We start from the raw sequence: 24943 nt of genomic DNA on the forward strand, positions 1-24943 counted from the left end.
ACATTGCAAACAGGGCTTGTATCAGTATCAGAGTGGGTGTTTGCAGCACTTTGAAGTTTGCCTGAGAACAAGTATACACTAACCAACTAGCCTTGATTTCACCGAGGAGTGAAAAGGCAACTGAATTGAACAACCTAGAGGAAAGTTGTTGTGATGGATAAAACAACAGATGGATCGGATCAAGCTTTGTTTGATTGATGATCTTTTGAAGAAAGTGGTATGTGTGTGTCTGTGTTCTTTTCTCACATATTCTCTTTTATAGAATGACAAACGACAGAAAAATGATATAACATTCCATACATGTCTGTTGCAGGGGAGGCTCCTCAGAGAAAGGGTAGGACCATCCTCCTCAGTGAACTTCATTAAAATAAAAATGGTAAAACATTGAAAAAGTTATCCTTTTTAGATAAAACTATACTAAATATATTCATGTCACCAAATAATTGATTAAAACACTGTTTTGCAATGAAGGTCTACAGTAGCCTAAACAGCACTCAGTAGGGTAGCACCATTGTGTAGTCAGAGGACAGCTAGCTTCCGTCCTCCTCTTGGTACATTGACTTCAATACAAAATCTAGGAGGCTCTTGATTTTCACCCCCTTCCATAGACTTATACAGTAATTATGACAGCTTCCGGTGGGCGTCGTCCAACTTATCAAAGCTCTTACAGCATGAACTGACATGTTGTCCACCCAATCAAAGGATCAGAGAATGAATCTAGTACTGAAAGCATAAGCTACAGCTAGCTAGCTAGCACTGCCGTGTGCATAAAATGTGGTGAGTAGTTGACTCAAAGAGAGAGAAAGATTTTATTTTATTTTTAAGATCAGCAGTAAATCGCCTCCCTACCACTGAGGAAGTACAGTTCCCGCTCAGCCCAGTCAAAACTGTTCGCTGCTCTGGCCCCCCAATGGTGGAACAAACTCCCTCACGACGCCAGGACAGCGGAGTCAATCACCACCTTCCGGAGACACCTGAAACCCCACCTCTTTAAGGAATACCTAGGATAGGATAAAGTAATCCCTCTCACCCCCCCCCCCCCCCTTAAAAGATTTAGATGCACTACTGTTCCACTGGATGTCATAAGGTGAATGCACCAATTTGTAAGTCGCTCTGGATAAGAGCGTCTGCTAAATGACTTAAATGTTAAATGTTAAATAACAATAGCGGGGCTATGTACAGAACAGAGTCAATGTGCGCGGGCACCGGTGTCGAGGTAGTTGAGGTAATTATGTACAGTAGTGCAAAAAAGTATTTAGTCAGCCACCAATTGTGAAAGTTCTCCCACTTAAAAAGATGAGAGAGGCCTGTAATTTTTATCATAGGTACACTTCAACGATGACAGACAAAATGAGAAATATACATCCAGAAAATCACATTGTAGGATTTTTTAATACATTTATTTGCAAATTATGGTGTAAAATAAGTATTTGGTCAGCTACAAACAAGCATGATTTCTGGCTCTCACAGACCTGTAACTTCTTCTTTAAGAGGCTCCTCTGTCCTCCACTCGTTACCTGTATTAATGGCACCTGTTTGAACTTGTTATCAGTATAAAATACACCTGTCCACAACCTCAAACAGTCACACTCCAAACTCCACTATGGCCAAGACCAAAGAGCTGTCAAAGGACACCAGAAACAAAATTGTAGACCTGCACCAGACTGGGAAGACTGAATCTGCAATAGATAAGCAGCTTAGTTTGAAGAAATCAACTGTGGGAGCAATTACTAGGAAATGGAAGACATACAAGACCACTGATAATCTCCCTCGATCTGGGGCTCCACGCAAGATCTCACCCTGTGGGGTCAAAATGATCACAAGAACGGTGAGCAAAAAACCCAGAACTACACGGGGGGACCTAGTGAATGACCTGCAGAGAGCTGGGACCAAAGTAACAAAGCCTACCATCAGTAACACACTACGCCTCCAGGGACTCAAATCCTGCAGTGCCAGACGTGTCCCCCTGCTTAAGCCAGTACATGTCCAGGCCCGTCTGAAGTTTGCTAGAGAGCATTTGGATGATCCAGAAGAAGATTGGGAGAATGTCATATGGTCAGATGAAACCAAAATATAACTTTCTGGTAAAAACTCAACTCGTCATGTTTGGAGAACAAAGAATGCTGAGTTGCATCCAAAGAACACCATACCTACTGTGAAGCATGGGGGTGGAAACATGATGCTTTGGGGCTGTTTTTCTGCAAAGGGACCAGGACGACTGATCCGTGTAAAGGAAAGAATGGATGGGGCCATGTATCGTGACATTTTGAGTGAAAACCTCCTTCCATCAGCAAGGGCATTGAAGATGAAACGTGGCTGGGTCTTTCAGCATGACAATGATCCCAAACACACCGCCCGGGCAACGAAGGAGTTGCTTCGTAAGAAGCATTTCAAGGTCCTGGAGTGGCCTAGCCAGTCTCCAGATCTCAACCCCATAGAAAATCTTCATAAAAAATTCATTAAAAATCCTACAATGTGATTTTCTGGATTTTTTCCCCTAATTTTGTCTGTCATGTTTGAAGTGTACCTATGATGAAAATTACAGGCCTCTCATCTTTTTAAGTGGGAGAACTTGCACAATTGGTGGCTGACTAAATACTTTTTTGCCCCACTGTACATGCAGGAGGGTTATTAAAGTGGCTATGCATAGATGATAAAAGAGTAGCAGCAGCATAGGTGGGTGGGTGGGGGGATGGGTGCAAATAGTTTGGGTAGCCATTTGATTAGCTGTTCAGGAGTCTTATGGCTTGGGGATGTTAAGAAGCATCTTGGACCTAGACTTGGCGCTCTGGTACTGCTTGCCGTGCGGTAGCAGAGAGAACAGTCTATGACTAGGGTGACTGGAGTCTTTGACATTTTTTAGGGCCTTCCTCTGATCCCGCCTGGTATAGAGGTCCTGGATGGCAGGCAGCTTGGCCCCGGTGATGTACTGGGCAGTTCGCAATACCTTCTGTAGTTCCTTGCGGTTGGAGGGCGAGCAGTTGCCATACCAGGCAGTGATGCTTTCACTTACTTAGCTAGCAAATGCAGCTGGTTAGTTTAGTTACTCAAACACCCGGCTCAAACAGAGGGATACTATGTTAGCTAGCTGGCTATGACTTTCCAACACAACACTTGAACTCTTCCAAGTCAAGGTAAGCTTTTGGTTTTATTAATTTATTGCCACCGGGGCCCGCCGGTGTAACTGCTTACTGACTGTACACTGTAACGTTACTGCATGATTGTAGTGGGTTTACTAATGCATTAGTTCTATTAGCTATGTTGACTAGGATGTTACTTTGTGTGTAGCGGTTATGACATGGTTTGGCTTGGGAAGTTTTTTTTGTTTGGTCACATACAGTACAGTTGATGTGTTATTCATTGAAGTCCACAAACGAAGGAAAAAGGTGAGAGGAGGAGTGCAAAGAGGCTAGAATGAATACAATGTGGTTGCCATGATCAGGGGTGTCTTCATTACGCCAATTCTGTTGAAAAACGTTTCTTAAACGGAAGCAAACGAAACGGGGATAAAAATACCTGAATTTGTCCAATTAAAAACTCTCCTTTGCAACTGTTGGACTAATGATTACACCCTAGATAAGCTAGATGCAGGCACGAGTATGCAAGGTGGTATTGAATGTGTCACTGTCTGTCCATGTGTCACTGTCTGTCATCTCAAAATGTTCTCTCAACTTGTGTGCACTTACGTTGTAAACTTTTATTCATAGGCTAGGTTGTAGCAACTTCATGATGGGTATAGGGAACATTTGAGTATCATGTAGTAGCCTAAACCTACATTGAACTGGGTGAATGGAATATGAATGACAGTCACCCAACATGCTGTAATAGAAATTAGGCCATGCTCATGAAAAATTAATTGTCCTCCCTCATCATAAACGGCACTGACCGCCACTGGTCTGTTGTTATATATACTTTCATAGTACTTATCATTATTGTGTTTTACAAGGCAATATGCTGGGGAACAGTTAGCATATTGTAACTGTCTGTCATGAAGTAGACACAGGAAAAGGAAGACAAAATGTACATGTTGGTTGATTATATACACTGGGTATCGTAAGTTTTCACCTGCTTTGGATTTTAATAAAAAAATTGCACTACAAAGTGGTATTCTTATAGACATATCTTTTTTTGTAATTGATCTACACAAAATACTCCATAATGTCAAAGTGAAAATAAAATTCTACAAATTAATAAAAACAAAACTAAAATATAGTCGTTGCATACATATTCAATCCCTTTGTTTAGGCAAGCCTAAATTAGTTCAGGGGCCTGTTGCACAAAACTAGGATAAGGGATTAAGCCAGGATATCTTGGTGATCCTGGCTCAATTGATCCGTAATCCGGTTGCACTAAAGATGGATAGGGGGCAGGAGGATATGTTATGGTATAAATTACCATGGAGATTTATTCTGTGGAGCTAGCCTGCTCCAGACCAGGCTAAATTCCAGGATCTATTTAATCTCATCCCTAATGTCAGTCAGCAGTCACCACAAATGGAAACCAATAGTTATTTCACTGCTCACTATACATTGTTATCACATATAACTAGACCCACTGTTATTATTTAAACGTTTGTGATCATTAATTTCAATGATTTTGGATAAAAAATGATTTTTAGATGTTGCTATCATTAGATAATTTACAGTTTCCCATAGACTATAAGGCTATATATAAAATGATAGAATATTAGGGCCACAGAGGGGAAAAAAACACAAGTCATAATATTGTAACCAGTTGTTTTAAAGGAGGACAGTTGTTAAAATGACAGATGTGGGGCATTTCGTGAAATTGTACTTCAGTATGGTTTCATAAACAAAGACATGCTGATGTGCCAGAATATTAAGTATCACATTGTCATAAGTATCAAAACTGTAAAAACAATATGTAGCTTTTCTGCAGAAAGAACCAGCCTCATAAATTTATGACTTTATCCTTTTTCTTCAGTGTGGCCCTAGTACTCTGTCATATAAACAAATACACATTCCATATGAATATAAAAACACAATGTGTAACATTATGTTCCTTTATTGAATAAGGACAAAACAAAGCAGGTAAACCATCAGCTCCTTTCGAAACTGAAGTCACAGTGACTCTACAAGATGGAAAGCACAGAATCCAAGCATATTATACAAAATGATACATACACATTCAAAGGTCTGTATATAACACACCCTGCATGTCTGCACACTAAAATAAATGCAGGACAAATCCATACACATCAACTGAACAGACAAATGAATGGATGCAGTAGCCTCCTGCAGCCTTGTATTACACACAGTATACCGCACAAACATCATAAGAGGCCAAATTCGTCAAAAAAACGAACCCAAAAAACCCAAATTCCTCTGCCACCGCAGGACATATTTAACCAAAATTGAAAGCACACATACTAACTAAAATAATTCAACACATATTGGTCCCTCAGCAGCCGACCACTGTCGTCATCAGGGAAGATTGCCGGATTGTCCCAGTCCATGGCTGGTGGCACTCTGGGGGCCCTCTCCTTCCTCAGGCAGGCCACATTGTGGAGGACAGCACAAGCCACAGTAATATCACATGCCCTAACAGGGCTGACCCTTAATTTGTGAAGGCAGTGAAAGCGTGCCTTCAGGAGGCCAAAGGTCATTTCAACTCTGGCCCTGGTCCTGGCATGGGCATGGTTGTAGGCCTGCTGTGCTTCCTGGGGGTCTGTGAAAGGTGTCAGGAGAAAAGGCTGGCAGCCATACCCCTGTCTCCCAGCAACACACCAGAGAATTCACCTGTCAACACAAAATCTCATCATTACTACCTCATAAACACAGTGATATTCTTGACACAGCCATGATGGTTATAAATAGGGGTTGTGTGGCTTACCTTGTGATAGGCACTGAGAGATTTCAGAGGCCCGAAAGATTCTGGAGTCATGGACTGAGCCAGGCCATTTTGCCACAACATTGCTGATCACACAGTCAGCATTGCAGACCATCTGAAATCATAAGATGAGGAATATTACACCAATCAATGCACATCACTGGCAATGCAGAGTGTTCGTCAATGGACAATATCAAAAAGTTATGTTCACCTGAACATTAATGCTGTGAAAGGATTTCCTATTCACAAAATCGGCCTCATGGGCACCTGAGGGGGCTTTTATCCTTATGTGTGTGCAGTCCACTGCACCAATGACATTGGGGAAACCTGTCACACAAAGTAATGAGTATCCTACTATGTGTTAACAGTTGTCCTGTAATTTGTAGATCCTCTTACCTGCAATCCTATAGAACTCCTCTTTGATGTCACAGAGTCTTCTGTGGCCAGGGAAGGAGATGAAGACATCTGCTAATGCTTTGATAGCCAGACACACACTCCTTATTGTGCGGCAAATTGTGGCCTTGTTCAGCTGTTCTGCATCCCCCACTGAGTACAGGAAGGCTCCACTAGCAAAAAGCGCAAGGCCACACAAACCATTTGCTCCACACTCAGTGCATGGCTCCGTGCAGTGCGGTGCTTAATCCTGGGACCCAGTAGTCTGCATAGATACCTGATGCCATCTGCAGAAAACCTGTATCTTTCATATAGATGGTCATCAGGGAAGGCCTGTGGGTCCAACCGGTCCATGAAGACCCTTTCTCGCCTGAAGGCTCTCCTCAGCACAAGTGCTTCTTCATCCACCACATCTCGCACGAATGGGCATGCCATTGTCAGAGCAGAAAGGAACACACAATTTTGGGCCTTCATATAGGCTAGTGGCCACACCTGGTGCTGGGGGGGTGGGCAAAAGAGGGCGATGCCTTATAACGATGACTTGGTTGTACTGATTGCTGGGAAAATAAAAAAAAACTTAGAAAGATGCCACCGTCCTGTGTGCTCACAATAAGAGCTCATATGTCATGGCTCACTTGACTTTACGAGAATATACCTAATTTTTATTTTGAGCTGTGTCATCTTCTTGGAGCTGGGGAGGAAAGAAAAATAATGATTAATACATTTGTGTTACAGTTAGCATACAGTGTACATTGAAGGCATATCTCACCTCCCTCTCAAGTTTTTTTTTATTTCAAGGTCCAGTTTCCTAATTGTCCTCTTTTTTATTTCGGACTCCAGTGCAAGATTTTCCATCTTTTTCTTCTTGTACTGAATGTCTATGTCTGCCAGTTCTATTTGGCGCCGGAGGTGGTTGCCATACAACTTTCTGATAGCTTGTGAGCTCTGTGAACACAATACAATTAGCGCAGCTGGAATTTGGCAGGATGTGGTGTCCTTTTATTAATACGCACTATGTTGCCAGGCTGGTTTTCCCACTGTATAGCATCTGGGTCCTGTAAAATAAATTAGATTTTTTGATTTTGATGAGGACTCCTCACCATTGTAGAGTAAATAGTACTTTCACAGTCTTAACATGATACCTCATGCCTTCTGGAATCCAGAGAGATGGTCTCCTCCTCATCATCGTCTCCATCATGTGCTGTTGCAGCTGCACTGGGGCCTTCACCCTATCACATTTAATCGGATTCATATTGAAGCTAGTAGACAAGACATGCCAGGCCTACAGTATGCCTTTGATGGAGTACTCACTGGATCAGCATCGTCTGGTGCTTGTGCTGGTGGCTCTAACAGGAACACAGTGCTGCCAGGCACTGCAAGGCAATAGGTAAACCAAAGTCAGACAGTCCAAATTGATTCAATATGAATGTGGTTGTATCCCATGTAGAGATGGAAGGACATACCTTGAATGAAGCGGGTGGCATCTTGGGAGGAACCTATGCTCGTCTCTTTCCCCCCAGGGATCCCCTCTAAGACGGGCCTGCCTTTATTTAGCTCCAAGGCCATGTCCTCTGCTGGGGTAAGGTCAGCCTTTGGTGACCCACCACACGTGCCTTGTCTGTGGGTATTCTTTTTCACTGCTAAAACAGTACAGACAATGTGTGAGCAGGCACCTTCTGGGTACAATATATGCTTGTGCTTTGTTAAATATTAGTCAGGGACCATACCATTCTGCAGAATGTTCTTGTATTTGATTTTGACCTGCTGCCATGTCCGTTTTGGCCCGTTCATGTTTAATCTACACACACACACATTTAATGGAGTCACACTGCAAAAAATTACTTGGTATTTTTGTCTTGTTTTCAGTAAAAATATCAAAAAATTTATCATAGCTTTATACAGTGTGATGGAGTTACTTTACACAATTTCACTCATATCTGCAGTGCATTTCAATTAAAAATTTAACTGTTTCATAATTACAGTACAACTGCATTTTTGGAGATGTGAATTAAATATTTGAATTGTAATTGTGATGTTTCAGCGGAGCGGTGAGTGTGTAATTGTGCACTACTTACGCATTCAGGCGGTCTGCAATACTTTGCCACGCTTTTTCTCTTTGCTTTATCACTGTGGCGGTGTTGCCTTTCTTCTTAATTATATCTTTTACCTCCTCGTATGCCTCCATGAGGATTTGTGCTTCCGACGGGGAAAAGTACGCGGCTCTAGTTGCCATGGTAAATCAGTTCATCTGTGATCTGTGGCGGGGTCTATTTGAGTGAGCCGTGAGCGCGCACCTATCCAGGATTGGTTTCACCTGGCTTAATGAATCCGTGTCTGCTCATCCTGGCTTGGTCTTTGTGCAACCAATTAAGCCTGGACGCACATGTTTTGGCTTCATTGAGCTCAGCTGAGTCATTTATCCCGGATGTCTTAATTCTACTTTTGTGCAACAGGCCCCTGGAGTCAAATTTGGCTTAACAAATCACATAATAAATTACATGGACTCACTCTGTGTGAAATAACAGGGGTTGACTACCACTTTCATAGACGCTAACTGCTTAAGCTAACACAAACTCCTTTTTGGACAAACTCTTTTGGCTCATCACATACGCTGCTGTTACTGTTATTATTTATCCCATTGCCTAGTCACTTTATTCCTACCTATATATACATATCTACCTCAATTACCTTGTACCGCTGCACATTGACTCGGTGCTGGTACCCCGTGTAAATAGCCAAGTTACCATTACTCATTGTGTATTTATTTATTTGTCTATTTATTCCTATTTATTTTCCTACTATTTATATTTTCTTTCTCTCTGTATTGTTGGGAAGGGCTCATCAGTAAGCATTTCACTGTTAGTGTACACCTGTTGTTTCTCTCTGTATTGTTGGGAAGGGCTCATCAGTCAGCATTTCACTGTTAGTGTACACCTGTTGTTTCTCTCTGTATTGTTGGGAAGGGCTCATCAGTCAGCATTTCACTGTTAGTGTACACCTGTTGTTTCTCTCTGTATTGTTGGGAAGGGCTCATCAGTCAGCATTTCACTGTTAGTGTACACCTGTTGTTTCTCTCTGTATTGTTGGGAAGGGCTCATCAGTCAGCATTTCACTGTTAGTGTACACCTGTTGTTTCTCTCTGTATTGTTGGGAAGGGCTCATCAGTCAGCATTTCACTGTTAGTGTACACCTGTTGTTTCTCTCTGTATTGTTGGGAAGGGCTCATCAGTCAGCATTTCACTGTTAGTGTACACCTGTTGTTTACAAAGCTTTCTCTCTGTATTGATGGGAAGGGCTCATCAGTCAGCATTTCACTGTTAGTGTACACCTGTTGTTTCTCTCTGTATTGTTGGGAAGGGCTCATCAGTCAGCATATCACTGTTAGTGTACAACTGTTGTTTCTCTCTGTATTGTTGGGAAGGGCTCATCAGTCAGCATTTCACTGTTAGTGTACACCTGTTGTTTCTCTCTGTATTGTTGGGAAGGGCTCATCAGTCAGCATTTCACTGTTAGTGTACACCTGTTGTTTCTCTCTGTATTGTTGGGAAGGGCTCATCAGTCAGCATTTCACTGTTAGTGTACACCTGTTGTTTCTCTCTGTATTGTTGGGAAGGGCTCATCAGTCAGCATTTCACTGTTAGTGTACACCTGTTGTTTCTCTGTATTGTTGGGAAGGGCTCATCAGTCAGCATTTCACTGTTAGTGTACACCTGTTGTTTCTCTCTGTATTGTTGGGAAGGGCTCATCAGTCAGCATTTCACTGTTAGTGTACACCTGTTGTTTCTCTCTGTATTGTTGGGAAGGGCTCATCAGTCAGCATTTCACTGTTAGTGTACAACTGTTGTTTCTCTCTGTATTGTTGGGAAGGGCTCATCAGTAAGCATTTCACTGTTAGTGTACACCTGTTGTTTCTCTCTGTATTGTTGGGAAGGGCTCATCAGTCAGCATTTCACTGTTAGTGTACAACTGTTGTTTCTCTCTGTATTGTTGGGAAGGGCTCATCAGTCAGCATTTCACTGTTAGTGTACACCTGTTGTTTCTCTCTGTATTGTTGGGAAGGGCTCATCAGTCAGCATTTCACTGTTAGTGTACAACTGTTGTTTCTCTCTGTATTGTTGGGAAGGGCTCATCAGTCAGCATTTCACTGTTAGTGTACACCTGTTGTTTCTCTCTGTATTGTTGGGAAGGGCTCATCAGTCAGCATTTCACTGTTAGTGTACACCTGTTGTTTCTCTCTGTATTGTTGGGAAGGGCTCATCAGTCAGCATTTCACTGTTAGTCTATACCTGTTGTTTCTCTCTGTATTGTTGGGAAGGGCTCATCAGTCAGCATTTCACTGTTAGTCTACAACTGTTGTTTCTCTCTGTATTGTTGGGAAGGGCTCATCAGTAAGCATTTCACTGTTAGTGTACACCTGTTGTTTCTCTCTGTATTGTTGGGAAGGGCTCATCAGTCAGCATTTCACTGTTAGTGTACACCTGCTGTTTCTCTCTGTATTGTTGGGAAGGGCTCATCAGTCAGCATTTCACTGTTAGTCTACAACTGTTGTTTCTCTCTGTATTGTTGGGAAGGGCTCATCAGTCAGCATTTCACTGTTAGTGTACACCTGTTGTTTCTCTCTGTATTGTTGGGAAGGGCTCATCAGTCAGCATTTCACTGTTAGTCTACAACTGTTGTTTCTCTCTGTATTGTTGGGAAGGGCTCATCAGTAAGCATTTCACTGTTAGTGTACAACTGTTGTTTCTCTCTGTATTGTTGGGAAGGGCTCATCAGTCAGCATTTCACTGTTAGTGTACACCTGTTGTTTCTCTCTGTATTGTTGGGAAGGGCTCATCAGTCAGCATTTCACTGTTAGTGTACACCTGTTGTTTCTCTCTGTATTGTTGGGAAGGGCTCATCAGTCAGCATTTCACTGTTAGTGTACAACTGTTGTTTCTCTCTGTATTGTTGGGAAGGGCTCATCAGTCAGCATTTCACTGTTAGTGTACAACTGTTGTTTCTCTCTGTATTGTTGGGAAGGGCTCATCAGTCAGCATTTCACTGTTAGTGTACACCTGTTGTTTCTCTCTGTATTGTTGGGAAGGGCTCATCAGTCAGCATTTCACTGTTAGTGTACACCTGTTGTTTCTCTCTGTATTGTTGGGAAGGGCTCATCAGTCAGCATTTCACTGTTAGTGTACAACTGTTGTTTCTCTCTGTATTGTTGGGAAGGGCTCATCAGTCAGCATTTCACTGTTAGTGTACAACTGTTGTTTCTCTCTGTATTGTTGGGAAGGGCTCATCAGTCAGCATTTCACTGTTAGTGTACAACTGTTGTTTACAAAGCATGTGACAAATACAATTTTATTTGATTATTCACAATAGTATCTGGGGGAGTTTTGTTAAGAGTCTGAATGCTTTCTCTAAACATTGCCACACATCACTTCCAGTATGGTTTTGGACACATAAGGAACATATCTTTCATATCAGCGAGAAATCATAATTTAAAAAAAGTTTCAATTACTACACATCTTTACAGGGTTAGGGTTCCCACACGGCCATATTTCCATGTCACAGAGCTTGTTTCCAGAAAACAGATGGAAGACAGTGTACTACCTGTGCTAATTAGCTATCTTTGTGTCCGAACACCTGTGTGTAAATGAAAGACAGATGCCAAAAATACTGTTTGCTGCAACTGTGTTAAAACCGGTTAAGACAATAAGTAGCAATGCGCATGCCCCGCCCCCCTGAGGATCTGTCTTTTTCAGCCATCTATTTCCTGTGTCTGAGTGGTGCAAAATCCACCTGTCACATCTCACTGGATTGCTTTCGTTTTACTCCTGCGACTCTCTCATACTCTTGCTTGTGTGATATTACGTCTGATCTCACAAATCAAGTAAAGCATGTATAGATAGGTGTAATCTCGAGGCAAGAGAGTTGATTTTTAATCTGAGGATATCCTGCTAATGACACACTTCAATCAGTAATTAATCTGTAATTAATCAGTAATTAATGTGGCGGTCTAGACAGCAGAGATGAACGCAGGTAGGCTTAGACCAATACAGAGCAAGTTTTTTTGGTGGTTGCAGTCCTGTTCCACCCCTTTATAATAATATACAAAAATGTGCAAATACACAGTGTATTTATGCAAATTAGGCACATATCATTTTGGGTAATACTTTATCCACTGTGTGATTTGTATTTTTTGTATTTATTATGAATCCCCATTAGCTGCTGCCAAAGCAGCAGCTACTCTTCCTGAGGTCCAGCAAAATTAAGGCAGTTTATACCATTTTAAAACATTACAATGCATTCACAGATTTTACAACACACTGTGTGCCCTCAGGCCCCTACTCCACCAGTACCACATATCTACATACATCCATGTGTATGTATAGTGTGTATGTTAACATATGTGTGTATGCGTGTGTCTGTGCCAATGTTTGTGTTGCTTCACAGTCTCCGCTGTTACATAAGGTGTGTTTTTATCAGTTTTTTTAAATCTAATTTTACTGATTGCGTCAGTTACTTGATGTGGAATAGAGTTTCATGTGGTCATGGCTCTATGTAGTACTGTGTGCCTCCCATTGTCTATTCTGGACTTGGGGACTGTGAAGAGACCTCTTGTGGCATGTCTTGTGGGGTATGCATGGATGTCCGAGCTGTGTGCCAGTAGTTAAGACAGACAGCTCGGTGCATTCAGCATGTCAATAACTCTCATAAATAAAAGTAGTGATGAAGTCAATCTCTCCTCCACTTTCAGCCAGCAGAGATTGACATACATTTACATTACATTTAAGTCATTTAGCAGACGCTCTTATCCAGAGCGACTTACAAATTGGTGCTTTCACCTTATGACATCCAGCGGAACAGCCACTTTACAATAGTGCATCTAGGTCTTTTAAGGGGGGTGAGAAGGATTACTTTATCCTATCCTAGGTATTCCTTAAAGAGGTGGGGTTTCAGGTGTCTCCGGAAGGTGGTGATTGACTCCGCTGTCCTGGCGTCGTGAGGGAGTTTGTTCCACCATTGGGGGGCCAGAGCAGCGAACAGTTTTGACTGGGCTGAGCGGGAACTGTACTTCCTCAGTGGTAGGGAGGCGAGCAGGCCAGAGGTGGATGAACGCAGTGCCCTTGTTTGGGTATAGGGCCTGATCAGAGCCTGGAGGTACTGAGGTGCCGTTCCCCTCACAGCTCCGTAGGCAAGCACCATGGTCTTGTAGCGGATGCGAGCTTCAACTGGAAGCCAGTGGAGAGAGCGGAGGAGCGGGGTGACGTGAGAGAACTTGGGAAGGTTGAACACCAGACGGGCTGCGGCGTTCTGGATGAGTTGTAGGGGTTTAATGGCACAGGCACGGAGCCCAGCCAACAGCGAGTTGCAGTAATCCAGACGGGAGATGACAAGTGCCTGGATTAGGACCTGCGCCACTTCCTGTGTGAGGCAGGGTCGTACTCTGCGGATGTTGTAGAGCATGAACCTACAGGAACGGGCCACCGCCTTGATGTTATTTGAGAACGACAGGGTGTTGTCCAGGATCACGCCAAGGTTCTTAGCGCTCTGGGACGAGGACACAATGGAGTTGTCAACCGTGATGGCGAGATCATGGAACGGGCAGTCCTTCCCGGGAGGAAGAGCAGCTCCGTCTTGCCGAGGTTCAGCTTGAGGTGATGATCCGTCATCCACACTGATATGTCTGCCAGACATGCAGAGATGCGATTCGCCACCTGGTCGTCAGAAGGGGGAAAGGAGAAGATTAATTGTGTGTCGTCTGCATAGCAATGATAGGAGAGACCATGTGAGGTTATGACAGAGCCAAGTGACTTGGTGTATAGCGAGAATAGGAGAGGGCCTAGAACAGAGCCCTGGGGACACCAGTGGTGAGAGCACGTGGTGAGGAGACGGATTCTCGCCACGCCACCTGGTAGGAGCGACCTGTCAGGTAGGACGCAATCCAAGCGTGGGCCGCGCCGGAGATGCCCAACTCGGAGAGGGTGGAGAGGAGGATCTGATGGTTCACAGTATCGAAGGCAGCCGATAGGTCTAGAAGGATAAGAGCAGAGGAGAGAGAGTTAGCTTTAGCAGTGCGGAGCGCCTCCGTGATACAGAGAAGAGCAGTCTCAGTTGAATGACTAGTCTTGAAACCTGACTGATTTGGATCAAGAAGGTCATTCTGAAAGAGATAGCGGGAGAGCTGGCCAAGGACGGCACGTTCAAGAGTTTTGGAGAGAAAAGAAAGAAGGGATACTGGTCTGTAGTTGTTGACATCGGAGGGATCGAGTGTAGGTTTTTTCAGAAGGGGTGCAACTCTCGCTCTCTTGAAGACGGGAGGGACGAGCCAGCGGTCAGGGATGAGTTGATGAGCGAGGTGAGGTAAGGGAGAAGGTCACCGGAGATGGTCTGGAGAAGAGAGGAGGGGATAGGGTCAAGCGGGCAGGTTGTTGAGCGGCCGGCCGTCACAAGACGCGAGATGTCATCTGGAGAGAGAGGGGAGAAAGAGGTCAGAGCACAGGGTAGGGCAGTGTGAGAAGAACCAGCGGGTCGTTTGACTTAGCAACGAGGATCGGATGTCGTCGACCTTCTTTTCAAAATGGTTGACGAAGTCATCTGCAGAGAGGGAGGAGGGGGAGGGGAGGAGGATTCAAGAGGGAGGAGAAGGTGGCAAAGAGCTTCCTAGGGTTAGAGGGGCAGATGCTTGGAATTTAGAGTGGTAGAAAGTGGCTTTAGCAGCAGAGACAGAGGAGGAAAATGTAGAGAGGAGGGAGTGAAAGGATGCCAGGTCCGCAGGGAGGCGAGTTTTCCTCCATTTCCGCTCGGCTGCCCGGAGCCCTGTTCTGTGAGCTCGCAATGAGTCGTCGAGCCACGGAGCGGGAGGGGAGGACCGAGCCGGCCTGGAGGATAGGGGACATAGAGAGTCAAAGGATGCAGAAAGGGAGGAGAGGAGGGTTGAGGAGGCAGAATCAGGAGATAGGTTGGAGAAGGTTTGAGCAGAGGGAAGAGATGATAGGATGGAAGAGGAGAGAGTAGCGGGGGAGAGAGAGCGAAGGTTGGGACGGCGCGATACCATCCGAGTAGGGGCAGTGTGGGAAGTGTTGGATGAGAGCGAGAGGGAAAAGGATACAAGGTAGTGGTCGGAGACTTGGAGGGGAGTTGCAATGAGGTTAGTGGAGGAACAGCATCTAGTAAAGATGAGGTCGAGCGTATTGCCTGCCTTGTGAGTAGGGGGGGAAGGTGAGAGGGTGAGGTCATACATATTATTAATATTAGCTCTCTGTGTACATCCAAGGGCCAGCCGTGCTGCCCTGTTCTGAGCCAATTGTAGCTCTGACAGCGCCGGACAGGCGGGACGCTCCGGCAGCGGCGCCGGACAGGCGGGACGCTCCGACAGCGGTGCCGGACAGGCGGGAGGCTCCGGCAGCGGCGCCGGACAGGCGGGAGGCTCCGGCAGCGGCGCCGGACAGGCGGGACGCTCCGGCAGCGGCGCCGGACAGGCGGGACTGGCACTGGTATGTCGTGCATACTATGCCACGCCAACAGCTTTCTTTCTACTCTGTCCACTACATCCTCCACACTCTCAGACTCAGCACTCTGCTTCGCCGACAGCTCCAATTCCATCCATGGCTCTGCCCAGGGTCCTTTTCCGTCAAGGATCTCCTCCCAAGTCCATTTATCCAAAGAGTGCAGCCTCTCCCACTGCTGCTGCTGCTTCTGTTGCTTCTCCTGCTGCTGCCTTTGCTGCTGCTGCTGTTGCTCCTGCTGCACCTGTCGCTTCTCCTGTGGCTCCTGCCTGTTGACACGCTGCTTGGTCCTGTGGTGGGTGATTCTGTAACGGCTTTCTACTGGTGAAGGAGAGTCGGACCAAACTGCAGCGTGTAGATTTCGATCCATGTTTAATAAAACAACTTAACACGAATCAACACACAAACTCAACAAAACAATAAACGAAACGAAAACAGCCTATACATGTGTCTACAAACCTCTAACAAGGATATCAAGACACACAGGACAATCACCCACAATACAACCAAAGAATATGGCTGCCTAAATATGGTTCCCAATCAGAGACAACGGTAAACACCTGCCTCTGATTGAGAACCACTTCAGACAGCCATAGACTCTCCCAGAACACCCCACTAAGCTACAATCCCACTAAGCTACACACCACATACAAAAACCCATGTCACACCCTGGCCTGACCAAAACATAAAGAAAAACACAAAATACTTCGACCAGGGCGTGACATAGGGGTTGACATTTTTTAAATGACTATCCCTTCCTCTGTCCACCATACAGTCAATAATTAAATTTACAGCACAGATTCAACTACAAAAACCAGGGAGCTTTTAAAAAGTCTCATAAAGAAGGGCAGTGATTGGTAGATGGTTAACAATAAGATATCAGACATTGAATATCAATTTAAGCATGGTCAAGTTAATAATTATGCTGTGGATGATGCATTAAACCACCCAGACACATCTGACATACAGTCGTCCTTTTGAACTGAGCTGCAGGACAGGAAGGAAACTGCTCAGGGATGTCACCATGAGGCCATTGGTGATATTAAAACAGCTACGGACTTCAATGGCTGTGATGGGTGAAAACTGAGGACGGATGAACAACATTGTAGTGACTCCACAATAATTACCTAAATGACAGAATGAAATAAGAATACAAATAAACAGAATATATATTCCAAAACATGCATCCTGCATGCAACAAGGCACTAAAGTAATACTGCAAAAAATACGCATTGGCAAAGCAATACACTTTCTGGCCTAAATGCAAAGCCTTATATGTGGGGCAAGTCCAACACAACACATCACTGAGTAACTGCCTCTTCATTTTCAAGCATGGTGGCGGCTGCATCATGGTATGAGTATGCTTGATTATGGCACAGACTGGGGAGTTTTTCAGGATAAAAATAAATGGGATGGAATTAAGCACAGGAAAACCTGCTTCAGTCTGCGTTACACCAGACACTGGAGGAGGAATTCCCCTTTCAGCAGGACAATAACCTACAAGACAAGGCCAAATGTAGACTGAAGTTGGTTACCATGAAGACAGTGAATGTTCCTGAGTGGCCAAGTTACAGTTTTGACTTAAATCTACTTGTAAATCTATGGTAAGACTTGACAATTGCTGTCTAATCATGATCCCCAACATCTTGACAGAGCCGACTTGGTGAACAATGTCAATTTGCCCTTAAGCAAGGCTTTTAACCCTAATTGCTCCTGTAAATCGCAATGGATAAGAGCGTCTGCTAAATGATAACATTTGTAAAAAATTAAGTATTGACCCAGGGGGTATATTCGTGCTTTATTTTTCACTAATCTTTAAAAAAAATCTGATTGTTTACTTCCACTTTGATATTAGTGTTTTGTGTAGATTGTTCACAAAAGCCTATTAAATAAATCTATTTGAATCCCACTTTGTAACATAATAAAATGAAGAAATCCAAGGGGGGTGAATATTTATGATATCCACTGTATGACAATAGTGTGCTCTACGCTGACAAATGGTGAGTAATGTATCATCCACAAGGTTGTGTCTAGAAAGACATCCATTCAGGACTAAAGCAGACAGGGAATGTGTAACAAACAACACCCTATTCCCTACATAGTGCACTACTTTTGACCAGAACGCTATGTGTCCTGGTCAAAGTAATGCTCTATGTAGGGAATAGGGTTCCATTTGAGGCACACTCAGGGAGATTCTCAGGGAGATTCTTCCCTGCCTGCCTTGTATTATTCATCTATCTGAGAGTGGAATAAATGGTGTGAGCTTGAAAATACCTTAACACTGCTGCTCATGAATATGCATAACCATTTGCATAAAACTTTGATTTCTGGTCTCCCAGTTATTTAATTACAGATGTATACATCCCTCTGTGTGATCTGTACACTCCCAATTCCTCCCTCTCTTTCCTTCTCACCCCTCCCTTCTTAATCTCTCCCAATTTTTTCACTCACAGCTGAGCATATCATAGCAATGGACTCAAATGATGTCAATTAGCCTATCAGAAGCTTCTAAAGACATTACATAATTTTCTGGAATTTTCCAATCGGTTTAAAGGCAGTCAATTTCGTGTATGTAAACTTCTGACCCACTGGGATTGTGATACAGTGAATTATAAGTGAAATAATCTGTCTGTAAACAATTGTTAGAAAAATGACTTGTGTCATGCACAAAGTGGATGTCCTAACCGACTTGCCAAAACTATAGTTTGTTAACAAAAAATGTTTGCAGTGGTTGAAAAACAAGTTTTAATGACTCCAACCTAAGTGTATGTAAACTTCAACTTTACAGAGATGAGATGAGTAATACAAGATATGTAAACATTATTAAAGTGGCTAGTGTTTCATTATTAAAGTGGCCAGTGATTTCAAGTCTGTGTATATATATATACATTTTTTTTCACCTTTATTTAACCTGGTAGGCAAGTTGAGAACAAGTTCTCATTTACAATTGCGACCTGGCCAAGATAAAGCAAAGCAGTTGGACACAAACAACAACACAGAGTTACACATGGAGTAAAACAAACATACAGTCAATAATACCGTAGAAAAATAAGTCTATATATAATGTGAGCAAATTAGGTGAGAAGGGACGTAAAGGCAAAAAAAGGCCATGGTGGCAAAGTAAATACAATATAGCAAGTAAAACACTGGAATGGTAGATTTGCAGTGGAAGAATGTGCAAAGAAATAATGAAATAATGGGGTGCAAAGGAGCATAAATAAATAAATAAATAAAGTAGGGGGAGAGGTAGTTGTTTGGGCTAAATTATAGATGGGTTATGTACAGGTGCAGTAATCTGTGAGCTGCTCTGACAGCTGGTGCTTAAAGCTAGTGAGGGAGATGTGGGTCTCCAGCTTCAGAGATTTTTGCAATTCACTCCAGTCATTGGCAGCAGAGAACTGGAAGGAGAGGTGACCAAAGGAATAATTGGTTTTGGGGGTGACCACAGAGATATACCTGCTGGAGCGCGTGCTACAGGTGGGTGCTGCTATGGTGACCAGTGAGCTGAGATAAGGGGGGACTTTACCTAGCAGGGTCTTGTAGATGACCTGGAGTTAGTGGGTTTGGCGACAAGTATGAAGCGAGGGCCAGCCAACGTGAGTGTACAGGTCGCAGTGGTGGGCAGTATATATGGGGCTTTGGTGACAAAACGGATGGCACTGTGATAGACTGCATCCAATTGATTGAGTAGGGTATTGGAGGCTATTTTGTAAATGACATCGCCGAAGTCGGGGATAGGTAGGATGGTCAGTTTTACAAGGGTATGTTTGGCAGCATGAGTGAAGGATGCTTTGTTGCGAAATAGGAAGCCAATTCTAGATTTAACTTTGGATTGGAGATGTTTGATGTGAGTCTGGAAGGAGAGTTTACAGTCTAACCAGACACCTAGGTATTTGTAGTTGTCCACATATTCTAAGTCAGAACCGTCCAGAGTAGTGATGTTGGACGGGCGGGCAGGTGCAGGCAGCGATCGGTTGAAGAGCATGCATTTAGTTTTACTTGTATTTAAGAGCAATTGAGGCCACGGAACGAGTTGTATGGCATTGAAGCTCGTCTGGAGGGTTGTTAACACAGTGTCCAAAGAAGGGCCAGAAGTATACAGAATGGTGTAATCTGCGTAGAGGTGGATCAGTGACTCACCAGCAGCAAGAGCGACATCATTGATGTATACAGAGAAGAGAGTCGGTCCAATAATTTAACCCTGTGGGACTGCCAGAGGTCCGGACAACAGGCCCTCCGATTTGACACACTGAACTCTATCAGAGAAGTAGTTGGTGAACCAGGCGAGGCAATCATTTGAGAAACCAAGGCTATATAGGGCAGCAGCCTCTAATGTGCTAGTGACGGCTATTTAAAAGTCTGATGGCCGCAAGATAAAGCTTTTTTTCAGTCTCTCGGCCCCAGCTTTGATGCACCTGTACTGACCTCGCCTTCTGGATGGTAGCGTGGTGAACAGGCAGTGGCTCAGGGGGTTGTTGTCCTTGATGATCTTTTTGACATTCTTGTGACATCGGGATATAATTAAGCAATAAGGCCAGAGGGGGTGTGGTATACTTGGCATATACAACAAACCCAAGTTGCTATTGCTATTATAAACTGGTTGCCAACATAAATAGAACAATAAACAAGTATTTTTGCATCATACTATGGTATATTGTCTTATATACACACGTCTGAAATTCTGTTTCAGCCAATCAGCAGCCAGGACCCAAATTACCCAGTTTAAAACATGGCATATTTAAATGGCCAATATACCAAGGCTATGGGCTGTATCCAGGCACTCTGCATTGCGTCAGAAGAACAGAACAGCACTTAGCTGTGGTATATTGGCCATTTATGGGGCAGCAGGTTTGTAGGACCGTTGGGCCAGTAACCGTTACGAGCTGACAAGGTAAAAATCTGTTGTTCTGCCCCTGAGCAAGTCTGTGGCGCCGATGATGTGGATGTCCATTAAGGCAGCCCCCCGCACCTCTCTAATTCAGAAGAGTTTGTTTAAATGCGGAAGAAACATTTCAGTTGTACAACTGACTAGGTATACCACCCCCCACCCCGAGGTGCCTTATTGCTATTATAACCTGGTTACCAACTTAATTAGACCAGTAAATAGTTTTTTTTTTGTTGGTCATACCCGTGGTATACAGTCTAATATACCACAGCTTTCAGCATTCAGGGCTCAAACCAACCGGCTTATACAGTACTTATACAGATTTTATAGATTTCAAGTTGTTTGGTCAGATTGAAAGGATGGGAAAAATAAACAGTATGGAAAAACATACCCAAACAAACATATTCTAAATAGTTTTTGTCTTACTCAAAAGAAAAACACTATATAAAAATCTAAAGTAAGATCATCTCAAATATTCATACACTACAGTTTTACTGCAATTACAGGATGAAGGTCAAAACATCAGTCACAAGGGATGATAATTATAATTTTAATAGTAAAAACATAACAATCAAGTAAAAAAAAAATCTAAAATGCATCCAAACACACTTGTTCACCATGCTTATCATATCAATGAAGTACTTAAAAACAAAGATGAATTTCAAGAAACTCAGGTTACCTGATATTTTTTTTTACAAGTAGAGGCTATTTTCTGTCAGCCAACCAACAGTAGGACAGAAAGAAGGAAATAATTTTCCCTTTGGAACTCTGCCTGACCAACAGCTCAACACAACACACTCATCAGACTAACTCATCACCTTAAAATAGGTTTGGGAATGTAAAAAAACTCTACTTGTAGGAAGACACAATGACTCTATCTCAATAAGTCTTTCTGTGATTCCCTGCATCCCATTTCCTCACCTCAACCATATTGGAGGAGGAAGTGCAAAATGGGAGGAATCAAAAAAAGACTAATTGAAAAAGAGCCATAGAAAACGGCACATTATAATCTCTCCTCCTCCCCCAACCTCCACTTCTTCTTCTCCTCCACTTCATCCCCTCACTCCTCCCCCCCGGCTACAACCCCTCTCTCCTCTGTGGTTGTCTCTAGGTGCTTGTTGCCGGGGGCGTCGCTAGCTTGCTCTGTCCCTGCTTCCTCCTGTCCATCTGGGAGTTCCATGTCCAACTCCTCAAAGGAGGAGGAGCTGGAGCTCCTGTCACTGCGGTCTTCACCTCCTCCTCCTCCTGTTCCTCCTCTGTAGTGTCGGATCAGGGAGGGGACGCTGGATGGGGCTAGGGAGGTCTCTCTGCTGTCTGACAGGAAAACACCACTCCCTGAACTGCACTCACTATTGGAGTCCGCACCTAGTGAGACAGGGAGAGAGAAAGTAAGAATAGTTAGAGGCCACGCTTAGGGAGAAAAAGACATGGGGAGAACAGGTAAGACTAAAGAGAATGCATACCTTTTTGTTGGCACTGTGTTACTAAGCAGAATGAATGAAAATGATGAGCATATAACATATGTGAATCAACAGACACAGACAGACACAGACAGACGAGAGCTAGATAGACAGATAAATAGATAGATAGACAATACATATAGACGGACATATAAGACACTTTAAACAATGCCACTTTAATAATGTTTACATATCTTACATTACTCATATCATATGTATATGCTGTATTTTATACCATCTACTGCACCTTGCCTATGCCACTCGGCCATCGCTCATCCATATATTTATATGTACATATTCTCATTCACCCCCCTTTAGATTTGTGTGTATTAGGTAGTTGTTGGAGAACTGTTAGATTACTTGTTAGATTTGACTGCACTGTCGGAACCAGAAGCACAAGCATTTCACTACACTTGCATTAGCATTTGCTAACCATGTGTATGTGACAATTAACATTTGATTTGAGTGGCCAGACGAAAGCCACTCCTCAGTAAAAGGCACATGACAGCCCACTTGCAGTTTGCCAAATGGCTCCTAAAGACTCTCAGACCATGAGAAACAAGATTATCTGGTCTGATGAATCCCTACGGTGAAGCATGGTGGTGGCAGAATCATGCTTTGGCGATGTTTTTCAGTGCCAGGGACTGGGAGACTAGTCAGGACCAAGGCAAAGATGAAAGGAGAAAAGTAGAGAGATCCTTGATGAAAACCTGCTCCAGAGCTCTCAGGACCTCAGATTGGGGCGGAGGTTCACCTTTCAACTGGACAATGACCCTATGCACACAGCCAAGACAATGCAGGAGTGGCTTTGGGACAAGTCTCTGAATGTTCTTGAGAGGCCAAGACAGAGCCCGGACTTGAACCTGATCTAACATCTCTGAAGAGACCTGTTAATAGCTGTGCAGCGACGCTCCCCATCCAACCTGACAAAGCTTGAGAGGATCTGCAGAGAAGAATGGGAGAAACTCCCCAAATACAGGTGTGCCAAGCTTGTAGCGTCATATCCAAGAAGACAAAGACAAAGTACTGAGTAAAGAGTCTGAATACTTTCCGAATGCACTGTAAATGTGGCTCTGATGTGTTTGAGCAAGGCTGGATCAAAAGCCTGCACAACCAGTATCTCGTCAGACTGAGGATTAACCAAGGTCTAGTTGAGCACCTCATTTAAACATTTTTTTTATGTAGGGGGTGGATCAGCTTTAATACTGCGGATAGATTGTTGAACCATCAATGTAATTGTCTACATAATTTCCAATACCTACCTACCTACCTACCTACCTACCTACCTACCTACCTACCTACCTACCTACCTACCTACCTACCTACCTACCTACCTACCTACCTACCAGACAATCTATTTAACAATGTAAGGTGCTGTATTTTATTTTTACAAGACAACCTTGTGTTCTGTTTCGTTGTGTTCTTGAACGTAGCCCTGTCTTTCATTTTTGTTCATTGATGTTAGTTCCACACCTGGGCTCATCAGCTCCTTATTTAGTTCAGTTAATTCAGTTTGTGCATTTGAGGTATTCATTTAGACTCTAAGCCTTTCCCTAGTTTGTTTGTGAGAACCAGTTATAGCCATCAGTCCTAGTTTTGATTCACCTGCCTGTTTGCCTACCTGTGTATGACCATTGTCTGCCTGTGACCACGATTCCTGCCTTCTGCGAATGCGAAATAGACACCTGCCGCGCTCTGTGCGTGAATCTACACCTTTTTTCTCACGGAGTATTCATTACATACAATAGTTATAATTGGTTTGTTTTTAGTCCTGGTCTTCCTCTACTTTTAGTCCTGGCCATCCAGTTTGATTTCCATTTGTAACTGTGCTATTTCACAAAAGTTCTGAACCTATATACAGTTGAAATCGGATGTTTACATACACCCTTGCCAAATATATTTTAACTCCGTTTTCACAATTCCTCACATTTAATCATAGTAAAATTCCCTGTTTTAGGTCAGTTAGGATCACCACTTTATTTTAAGAATGTGAAATGTCAGAATAATAGTAGAGAGAATGATTTATTTCAGCTTTTACTACTTTCATCACATTCCCAGTGGGTCAGACGTTTACATACACCCAATTACCATTTGGTAGCATTGCCTTTAAATAGTTTAACTTGGGTCAAACGTTTTGGGTAGCCTTCCACAAGCTTCCCACAATAAGTTGGGTGAATTTTGGCCCATTCCTCCTGACAGAGCTGGTGTAACTGAGTCAGGTTTGTAGGCCTCCTTGCTCGCACACACTTTTTCAGTTCTGCCCACAAATGTTCTATAGGATTGAGGTCAGGGCTTTGTGATGGCCACTCCAATACCCCGACTTTGTTGTCCTTAAGCCATTTTTGCCACAACTTTGCTCGGGGTCATTGTCCATTTGGGAGACCCATTTGCGACCAAGCTTTTACTTACTGATGACTTGAGATGTTGCATCAATATATCCACATAATTTTCCTGCCTCATGTTGACATCTATTTTGTGAAGTGCACCAGCCCCTTCTGCAGCAAAGCACCCCAACAACATGATGCTGCCACCCCGTGCTTCACGGTTGGGATGGTGTTCTCCGGCTTGCAAGCCTCCCCCTTTTTCCTCCACACATAACGATGGTCATTATGGCCAAACAGTTCTATTTTTGTTTCATCAGACCAGAGGACATTTCTCCAAAAAGTATGATCTTTGTCCCCATGTGCAGTTGCAAACCGTAGTCTGGCTTTTTTTAATGGTGCTTTTGGAGCAGTGGTTTCTTCCTTGCTGAACGGCATTTCAGGTTATGTCAATATAGGACTTGTTTTACTGTGGATATAGATACTTTTGTACCTGTTTCCTCCAGCATCTTCACAAGGTCCTTTGCTGTTGTTCTGGGA

At 43.5% G+C, this 24943-nt stretch overlaps 2 protein-coding genes across 3 annotated transcripts in view; both read right to left on the reverse strand.

Moving 5' to 3' along the window:
- Positions 1–5009: 5009 nt before the first annotated feature.
- On the reverse strand, positions 5010–8709 carry LOC135561238 (uncharacterized). Of its 2 annotated transcripts, XM_065002648.1 has the most exons (11): positions 7971–8709; positions 7707–7883; positions 7555–7616; positions 7386–7472; positions 7257–7298; positions 7013–7188; positions 6899–6934; positions 6247–6800; positions 6062–6177; positions 5854–5965; positions 5010–5759 (listed from the first exon to the last, which is right to left on the reverse strand). In XM_065002648.1, exons 1-8 carry the CDS (start codon positions 8131–8133, stop codon positions 6644–6646), a joined length of 900 nt encoding a protein of 299 aa, XP_064858720.1. In that variant the 5' UTR covers positions 8134–8709; the 3' UTR covers positions 5010–5759; positions 5854–5965; positions 6062–6177; positions 6247–6643. The 2 variants fall into 2 exon arrangements, with proteins under 2 accessions (XP_064858720.1, XP_064858715.1); XM_065002643.1 differs by lacking the exon at positions 6062–6177.
- Positions 8710–21158: 12449 nt separating this feature from the next.
- LOC115142499 (testis-expressed protein 264 homolog) overlaps positions 21159–24943 on the reverse strand; it is a 79104-nt gene continuing 75319 nt past the window's right edge. The window contains exon 5 of the mRNA XM_065021854.1: positions 21159–21987. Coding sequence (XP_064877926.1) covers positions 21683–21987 — 305 coding nt within the window. The 3' untranslated portion in view covers positions 21159–21682. The remainder of the gene's footprint in view (positions 21988–24943) is intronic.

This window comes from Oncorhynchus nerka, linkage group LG2 (genome assembly GCF_034236695.1).
Source record: "Oncorhynchus nerka isolate Pitt River linkage group LG2, Oner_Uvic_2.0, whole genome shotgun sequence".
NCBI classification, from domain to species: Eukaryota; Metazoa; Chordata; class Actinopteri; order Salmoniformes; family Salmonidae; genus Oncorhynchus; species Oncorhynchus nerka.

Excerpts from the sequence above, each read along its gene's own strand:
- LOC135561238 (XM_065002643.1), bottom strand. The coding sequence starts at position 8,133 with ATGATAAATTTTTTGATATTTTTACTGAAAACAAGACAAAAATACCAA. Across the intron at positions 7,884-7,970 it reads CAAGAACATTCTGCAGAATG|CAGTGAAAAAGAATACCCAC; the intron begins GTATGGTCCCTG and ends GTACTGTTTTAG. Across the intron at positions 7,189-7,256 it reads AAAACCAGCCTGGCAACATA|AGCTCACAAGCTATCAGAAA; the intron begins GTGCGTATTAAT and ends TTGTGTTCACAG.